Below are 9,196 nucleotides of genomic sequence, written 5' to 3'. Positions count from 1 at the left end.
AGGCTTTTTTTTTTTTTTTTGATAGAGACAGATGAACAAATAATTGAATTATCCAATCAAAAGGGAAAAAAATAGTTGGTAGTCGGGTTCGGACCATACCGGATCGAGCTTTGGGGGACAATCGTCTGGACATGTGGCAATTTTGTAGCGAGTTAATGTCGTAGCGCAGGGCTAAAGCAGAAAATCAAGGCCTTTGATTTATTGTTGTGGGTCTTGTGGCTAAGGCATTTAAGGGTTTGTTTGTTTCGTTTTTTGACAAGTACGGTATTGTTTGTTTTTACCCCTTTTTTCATTGATGTGTCGCAAGATATAAGTTGGTTTGATTGAATCAATATAGACCCCTTAAAAAATAGTCGCGAAGTACGGGTAGGGCTTTGTTGAAGAAATTTGATCATCCAAACAAACCCTCAAAAAGCATAAGAAAAAATGCAGGGTTTTTAAAGAGAGGCGAGGGTTTTGGCGCTGCTGGCGCGACACTGCAACTGTAAAGAGAATAAGAAGACGAGAACACCTGAACTACGATCCTTCTCCCGCTAATTAATACTTGTATTATCGGTATTGGTTTGATTTTCTCCGTTACAGTCAATCAGGTGATATGGGGAAGAAGAAAAGGATGCAGGAGAGTGGTGAAGGGCTCAAGCCGAAAGAGGATAGCGGTCATTCCCCATCAACGATATTCGTCAGCAACCTGCCCTATTCGTTCACTAACTCGCAGGTAAGCGTATCGTGTTTTAAATTAGTCTCTGTTTTGGGTTTCTGAGAGCTCAATCATTCTTTTGTTCTGCTTTGGAATGGTTGCGAAATCTTCTTTTCTGTTTTTATTCATACTTCAGTTGGAAGAAACATTTAGCGAGGTTGGTCCAATAAGACGCTGCTTCATGGTGACAGAAAAGGGTAAGTAAATGTGTTTCTATCGCTGATAAACTTTTAATTCTTCTGGTCTATTTCCAGTGATTGAACATTGTAGTTTACTTGGTATGAGATGTATGGTATTATTTTCTTTTGTATCCAGGGAAAACTCTGCCGGTCTGGGTACTGAAATACATGGTTTCTCCTTTGATGATTTATTGGTTGCTATTTATATTGCATTAGTTGTTTCACGGGAGTATATGGGAATTAGCTACTTATGCTTATCTTAAGTGGAACTAGTGTGGTAGAATCTAGGGAGCACTTTTGCATTCAATTGATTTTGTTAAGATCATACCGCTATGACTGTAACTTTTGGTGTGTAAATTAAATGCACACCATTACTGTAACTGTTCGGTGTAATGGTAAAATCTCAGGCTGTCATATTTCTGTTTTAATAAATTATATTCATTCATCAAAAAAAAAAAAAAAATCTCAGGCTGAGAAATGTGAGAGTTGGGATTCATTCCGAGAGTGGCCATTATTTTCCCCTTTAAAAAAAGAAAAGAGTATTATTTATCAAAAAAAAAAACGAAAAAGAAAAGAGAGCTAAAGGTTAGGTCCTTATCCAGTCCATCCCTCCCAAGATGGCAGATAGTTGGGACCAACATTGGGTAATGGCCTTTTACATTGTGTTCATAAGTTGGAGGCTTCACAGTTGGTACTACTTTGCATCAAAACATGCTTAGTTCAACAATTCATAGAAAAAAAAAAGAAAAGAAATACCTACATTTAACATACTATAGTGACCAGTTCTAGAGTTTGCTATTACCTCTTATAATGTCGGAGTTTTGGGTTGACTCTTGTGTACTATAACTTGAGCATCTTAACAAGTAATCTATTGACATGTAGTTATTGGATGGACTAACTTGTTGCTTGTTGTTGTAGTGCGTTTGCTATTTACTCCTATCTTTATTTGTTTTTTTTTGTGGCATTCATATATTGTTTTTCTAATCTTTTCTCATGGCTTGTTCACAGGATCGAATGCACACCGTGGATTTGGATTTGTCCAATTGTAAGTATAGGAAGTGAGATTGGCTAGTATTTTTCTTTACAAAGTTTATTAACTTTATCAGGAAACAAAGAATAAGTAGCAACAACCGTCAAATTCTTCCGAGAATAAGAATCCATGACTGAATATACTCACTCTGAATAGAAATCTATTGATTAGCAAGTTTGCTGGTATCATATCCATCTGAATGACATATCCATATAAAATAGATCTATCCTTTTTGATAGAATGTCTAAAAGACTAAAGGGTAGAGAATACAAAAGAGAAGACAATATAAATTCAAAGGAACAAAACCACCCATTTTTATCATTAACATGATCAACTTGCTTTATTAAGAAACAATAAAATCTGAACTTAGAATTACCATTTTCTAGTTCACCCAATGAGAAAATGTGAATCAAAACCCTCTCTAGAAAAGGAAGGCCAAACAACAAATACCATTGGGAGAGATTCTTTTCAGTTTAAGGGGCCATTTGGCAAGTCTTTTTGGGAAGATCTTCTGGTAGCTCTGACAGTCAAAAGACGCATTGAGCTTTTGCGATTTGGGCAGCTTGAAGCCTGTTTGGTCAAGGTGTGTCTTTCCGCACGGAGACAAATAGAAAAAAACGCAAAAGATCTATTTGGAGCTTCCCAAAAATTGCCTGTTTTGGGCTTCTCGCGTCTTTTTGGTGCATCGGCTTTTGGCGGCTAGATCTACCGCGAACCAACGGGAATAGACCGAATTGCGGTCTGCCAAGCTTGTAAATAGCTGACATACCGTGCGGAAAGACGCGCCAAACGGGGCCTAAGTCTTTCCATGTGCCACTTCTAGGTATAATGTCTGGTTTTTGCTGAAGGGCTTGCTGATAACCAGATCCCTCTAAATGAGATGTTTACTATTTTATTCTGTCCAATTGCAGTTTCTTTGCTATTGGAAAGGCCAAGGTTCCTTACATCCAGGCCTGAAATACCTGTAAATCACATGTGCTCTTCAGGGTTTTGCTTCTGCCTTTGTTCCATAATTTGGATGCTTAACTCTAACATATGCATGTGGCATTATGCTCTCACCCACTCATCAAAAAATCTCTCACTGTCCCCCCATAACAGATCTAATAACTAGCAGTAGCAGTTGATCTTTGTTTTATGATTCTCTAAAAAAATCTGTATATAAGGCCCAGTCAAAGATGCTATTGTGGTGGTTATCTTTAGATTTTGCTATCTGAGGCTAGTCAAACTGTTAAAGATAAGAGACGATGCTAGCTTTTTCCTGGACTTCTATTATTAAGTTGTTTAAGAGGTCAATTCTGAAAGCTGCAGGAGTGATTGGATTGCTCCTGTTTGATTCCTCTGTAAATCCTTTTTTATGCTTCTTATTGGGTCTGTAATGCTTACCAATTATTTTTTGGAAATGCTGTTTGTGTGATTCTTATCAATACTAGTATCACCCATAAAGAAACAGGATGTCTATTCCATATCTTCTGCTGATGCTTTCTGTGGTTTATACTCTTCATGTGGACTGCATCAAAATCTGTTACTGACACTATTACTGATTTCTTCTTCTTGCAGTGCTGTCATGGAAGATGCTAACCGTGCTATCGAGCTCAAAAATGGTGCATCTATTGGTGGTAGGAAAGTTGTGGTTAAACATGCCATGCATCGTCTTCCCCTAGAGCAGCGCCATTCAAGGGCAAATCAAGGTTAATATTTTTCACTTTAGCTAGTTCAGACTTTTTGAGTACAGATTCCTTACTAATTCTATTTGTTTTAGAGGCAGTTTTTTGATGAATAACTGTTTAAAACTTTATTAATCAAATAAAATTACAGATTCCTTTCTAATTTTATTTGTTTTAGAATCGTTTTTTTGAGCAATAACTGTTTAAGGTTTTATTAACTAAATAAAAAGAGTGAAGTACAAATTGGTATGTTCCATTGCGCCATTTTCCATTTAGGCTCGTCCCTGCTGCCTAATCCCTTTTAATTCTACTCTCCTTACACTTTTCATATTGTTTAATTGGGGAATCACCCTGATACAAAGAAGAAATGAACTGAAAAGAAGGCATGGTCCTAGGCCTTGGGTCTCACAGCCCATACTTGCAGCCCACATCCTGGACATCCCATGAACTCGGGGCCCATTTTTGCAGTTTTGGCCAGCTCAAGTAGGATATGATAGTGATCTCAGTTAAATCAATTAAAGATTTGATTTGCCATCAATTTGTTCAAGGATTTGATAGAAATTGAGAAAACCTTTTAGATTTATTTAAATTTGAAATTCTTTTCTTTGTTAGCAAGTATTTCCTTGTTTAGTTACACTCGTTAGAAAGATTATCTTGTAGATCTCAAAGAGGTTTGACATACATCTACATATCATTGTAAAAACTCTTTTAATGAGTAATGAAAGAATGGAGTTAAATCTTTCCTACAATTTTATGGTTTGGGTGGCTGACTCCTAGGGAAACCCATTAGGACTTTTAATATAGTACAAGTTTATCAGTCTTTTGTTGGTTGCTAGTCCATTGAATAATGGATGTTTACGTTGTATTTTAGGTTGGCTCTTCATTCTTACCACTCTATTGTTGAATCATCTCCTCCACTTCTTGATTTCTCCTTTGTTATCCTATTGGTTTTTTGATGATAAAAGGATAATAAATTATTAGAGAAAAATAAAAACTGAATTCAACCACCAATAAGGTGCTAAGGCAGCACCTTAACACGGCAGAAAGGAGACAAGAAGAACATCATGGATGGCCTTCTGGTAGTAAAATCAGATTTTGGGAGGATGTGTGGATTGGGGATACTCCTTTGGGTGAGAAATTTCCTTCTCTTTGTGATCTGTCCAGGTTCAAGGGTAAGCCTATTTCAGATTTCCTAAGTCAACCATCTCACCTTCCAGGGTTGAATTGGAACTTTGGATTTAACAGGAACCTTAGAGAGTCTGAACTTCTTGCAGTGTCCGAGCTGTTAGGATTGCTGAATTCAATATTTTTGGGGGAAGGTGGGTCAGATTCTAGGATTTTGGGTCCTAATTCTGATGGGTCGTTTTCTTGTAAATCCTTTCTACATTCATTGGTTGCCACACAATCTTCTCTTCCTTTCCCAGTCAAAGAAATTTGGTGCCCTCCTACTCCCTCCAAAATAAGTGCTTTTTGTTGGGAAGTTTTTCATGGTTGTATTAATACCTTTGATGTACCTCAAAGGAAATGACCAAATTGGTGCTTGTCCCCTAACTGGTGTGTCCTGTGTAAGTTGAGCGGTGAGATTGCTTTCCACCTTCTAATTCTTGCCCTTTTGTTAGTTTTATTTGGAATTGCTTTACTTCCCTTTTTGGGTGCAGATGGTCCTCTCTTGACAGGGTGGAAGGTTTATTCAACCCTAATGGTATCAGTGGCAAGACAAGGAGGGGATAGGATTCTTTGGAAGTGTACTAGAGCAACAATACTTTGGACCGTTTGGGAGGAAAGAAATGATAGAATATTTGAAAGTAAAAAAAAATGCAATGAAGCTTTAGTTGAAACAATAGCATTGAGGGTGGCACATTGGGTAAAAAGTGATGGAGGGTGATTTGGCCCGACCTTGCAGCACGGGTACACATGGGCGTGACCTTGCTCAAACAGTGACTCAGCGTGACAGCGCAACGGTAGCAACCACAACTCGGAGGGAAGGTCCCACCGAGTTTAGTTCGGCAACTGGGCGGATAAGCTACTCGCCGGAAGCCGCCTTACTTAAGCCTCCCCCCGGGGGTTAAGGCACTTCGGGGCGCCCCGAGTTCGGGGTACCCTGACCTCTCTTGAGGCCCAATCTCCTCCCAATGGACCTCGGGCCACTCCTAGATAGGAACGCACCGATCCATCTCTGGACACCCCTAGACATAGACACCTTGGGCCAGCCAGCTCGGCATAACTTGCTACAGGCAGCTCGTCACCCAAGAGACAGCCCAGCGGAATGTAATTCTTGGAAGGGTAGTTCGGCCTACCACAGGAAGGCTTCCTGCTCGACCACCGTACCCGACAGATCTAGGATAGCCGCCATGTCCCTTGTCAGATAGTGTTGTGCCTGCCACCTCTAGAAGGTGTCTTGTACCTGACAGGTACGTACCCTGCAGTGGCGATCCCGCGTGTGCCACCTCAGCCCTGTCCGTAACGGCTGTGGCAGGCTAACAGTGGCGGTTATACCTGCTCTGTCAGAGGCCAGTGGGCCTGGTGCAGCAGAACTCTATTATAAGGAGCTTGTTCTCAGAAAATAGGACTCTCGGAAAATCTCTTGCGCCATCTCACTCTTAGCCTTTATCCTCTCTTTGCTTCTTACACAGAATACTGACTTAATCGTCGGGGCGTTCCCGTCGAGCAAACCCCCCGGGGATTCTTCTTCTTCCTCATTTCAGGTACCTCTTGGGAAGCCACGCGAGTGCCAGCTAGGGGTGACCGGATTGCACACCATCATTTGGCGCCGTCTGTGGGAAACACTTCAAAAGGCCTTTCTCTAAACTTTCACAGTTCTTTTCTTCCTTTAAAAAAAAAAAAAAACTCAACACTCATGGCTTCCTTAAGCAACGTTGGACGAAGCATGGAAATGGATAACCCCAGGGAACAACCCCAGGTTCCCACGGTACGCATAGGACGGTTCACCATTCCTCTCTCGGTGGACGGAGTCCCCAGCTTGAACGTGCCGCGAGCAACGACGCTTGTGGGTATTCCCCTTCCTTCCTCCGTGGAAACGACCTTTGCTGAACCAACTGTCGTTCCTCTGGCAACCGTCCAGAGCCAGCTCGACGACCTGGTGCAATGCATGCGGGCCATGCAAGCCCAAATGCAGCAGCTCCAACAACACCATCTCTATCAGCAGCAAGCGCTGCACCACGTCTCCCAGTACCACTACCAGCAGCAGTTCCTCCAGCTGCCTCAACCTCAGCTTCAGCCGCCGCAGCTTCCACCTTGGCACCCAACCTCACAGCGAGCTAGGTCTCACTGCCAGGACGAACGCCCCTCTTGCCAAGGAGAAGCCCCCCAAAACCCAAAGCCAGGCCTCCTTCCGCGATAGACAAGAGAGACTGGCTACCCCGGTCTCACCGCGGGCGGTCAGGTCGGGAGGACCCCAGCTCGCCAGGTCTACATCACCTCGGCAGTCGAAGTTTGGAACCCCGCTCCTTGAGAACCGGTTCGAGATCCTGGCTGCAAACTCCAAGCAGGATCCCTTTGTCCGCAGCCATCACTAGCGGCCTGAGCTACTTCCGTCACAAACCATTCCAGACAGCACAAAGGTGAGTAGCACAAATGCCGAGCCCACCAAGAAGCAGAGACGCTGCCGCCGAGCTCACTGATCTGTCACCCGCGATTTTCCCGAGCTCGGGGGCAAAGAAGAGGTAAGCTCGGCCGAAGCCAAAGCTCCCCTCCTCTCGGTTCCATCCCCCCTGTCTTCCGAACTCCTGGCAGTCCCAATGCCTAAAGACTTCAAGCTCCCCCCTCTCGACAAGTATGATAGGTCGTTTGACCCGAATGATCATGTAGATGCCTTCTAGTCACAGATGCACCTGGCGAGAGCCAGCGAGTCGTGCATGTGCGTGGCCTTCTCCACCACTTTTAGAGGAGTAGCCCGTACATGGTACTGGAACTTGGCACCTGGATTGATAAGAAGTTGGGCGCAGTTCGCGCAAGCCTTCACGTCCCACTTCGTCACCAGCAAGCGGTGCCCGCGAACTGAAGAAAGCCTCCTCAACATAGTGCAGAGAGAGGGAGAGTTCATCCGGGGCTATATCAAGCGGTTCAACGATGCTTGTATGCAGATACTGCGCCTGGACCCCGCCGTACGCCTTGCAGCAGCCAAGAGAGGCGTGACACACAAAGAGTTCAAATGGCACATGGTCGTCAATCAACTAGCGACCATAACCGAGTTTCTGAAGCTCGCGGACAGGTTCATAGCCACCGAGGAGGAGATCAACCAAAAGGGCGAGGGCGCGCCCGAAAAAAGGAAGAGAGGAGAGCCTTCCAGTCAAGGAGACAGCCGAAAGAAAAAGGATACAACTCGGGGGGCAAAGCCGAGTCAATCGTTCCGAGCTCCTGTAGCGGAGTGAGCTGATTACACCCCACTGAACGCGAAGCGGGCCGAAATCCTGATGGCGATCAAGGACGCCCCGTACGTGAAGTGGCCACCTCGTCTGAGGGGGAATTCCAATGAGAGAAATAAGAATCTGTATTGCAGTTTTCACAAAGATCACGGTCGCAGTACGGAGAGTTGTAAAAACCTCCGCGACGAGATAAGAGGAGCTCATCCGTCGCGGATATTTGAGAAACTTTGTACAAAATAATAATAACAATAGTAATAAAACAGGTCGGCAAGGGGAGCACGGTAAGGATGCTTCCGAGTCCAGCAGCAGGTCGGCCGAACAACCGCAGAGGCAGCCTCCGGAGGAGAGGCCAGTTCGGGGGACCATCCACATGATAGTGGGAGGTTTGATCGTTGCGGGTTGCACTTCAGCAGCAACTCGGACGCCAGTTCATGAGGCCACCCGGGAAGAGCAGAATATCCCAAGCGGCCGAGGACAGAAGAGCCAATTTTCTTCACAGAAGATGATGCGCGAGGGGTCCACTACCCCCACGATGACGCACTCGTAATAAAGCTGAGAATCAACAACTTTGAGGTCAGGCGCGTACTTGTTGACTCAGTCATCTCGGCCGACATCCTCTTCAAAGCTGCGTTTGACTAGTTTCAGTTGCAGAGAAGCGACCTGAAGCCTGCGGACACTCCTTTGGTGGGCTTCAGCGGAGAAGAAGTCCAGCCCCTTGGGAAAATAACAGTACCTGTGGAAGTCGGCACATGGCCTTGCGTGGTCAGATTCAAACACGACTTCCTGGTGGTCGCGATCCCCTCCCTCTACAATGTCATTATAGGTCGGCCGATCACCCATGTTCTACGGGCGGTGGTCTCCACCTACCATTTGGCTATGAAGTTCCCAACAGACTTCGGTGTGGGGGTAGCACGGGGCGATCAGCTCGAGTCTCGAAAGTGCTATGTCGCCACTCTGAATGGAAAGACCAAGGTGGCCGACGACCTCGAACTGGAGCGGCCTACGGAGCAAGGCGAAGAGCGAGCCGCACCCACGGAAGAAACAGTCGCAGTCCCGACCTCAGCAACAGACCCAACTTGAACGCTTCAGATCGGCGCTTCCGTCCAGGAGCCTCTACGATCCGAACTGGCAAGCTTCTTACTTCAAAATTTAGATATTTTTGCATGGTCCGCGGCAGAGATGCCCGGTATAGACCCCAACCTCATAACTCACAAGCAGAATACTGATCCTATAGTTAGGCC

General features: G+C 44.7%; 1 protein-coding gene across 3 annotated transcripts in view; it reads left to right on the top strand.

The window, feature by feature from the left end:
* The first annotated feature begins 415 nt into the window (after positions 1–415).
* The window catches only part of LOC104595591 (RNA-binding (RRM/RBD/RNP motifs) family protein), a 47,932-nt gene continuing 39,151 nt past the window's right edge, over positions 416–9,196 (top strand). For 2 of the 3 annotated variants that reach the window (XM_010256376.3, XM_088887952.1), the window contains exons 1-4: positions 417–715; positions 834–894; positions 1,885–1,921; positions 3,464–3,594. In XM_010256376.3, coding sequence (XP_010254678.1) covers positions 596–715; positions 834–894; positions 1,885–1,921; positions 3,464–3,594 — 349 coding nt within the window. In that variant the 5' untranslated portion in view covers positions 417–595. Of the gene's footprint in view, positions 716–833; positions 895–1,884; positions 1,922–3,463; positions 3,595–9,196 lie in introns of all 3 variants that reach the window. The other variant, XM_010256375.3, reaches the window with a different exon arrangement.

Source organism: Nelumbo nucifera, chromosome 5 (assembly GCF_055504915.1).
Source record: "Nelumbo nucifera cultivar China Antique chromosome 5, China Antique-T2T, whole genome shotgun sequence".
Taxonomy (NCBI): domain Eukaryota; kingdom Viridiplantae; phylum Streptophyta; class Magnoliopsida; order Proteales; family Nelumbonaceae; genus Nelumbo; species Nelumbo nucifera.
The sequence above is the reverse complement of the archived record's forward strand: the minus strand, read 5'-3'. Positions and strand labels throughout refer to the sequence as shown.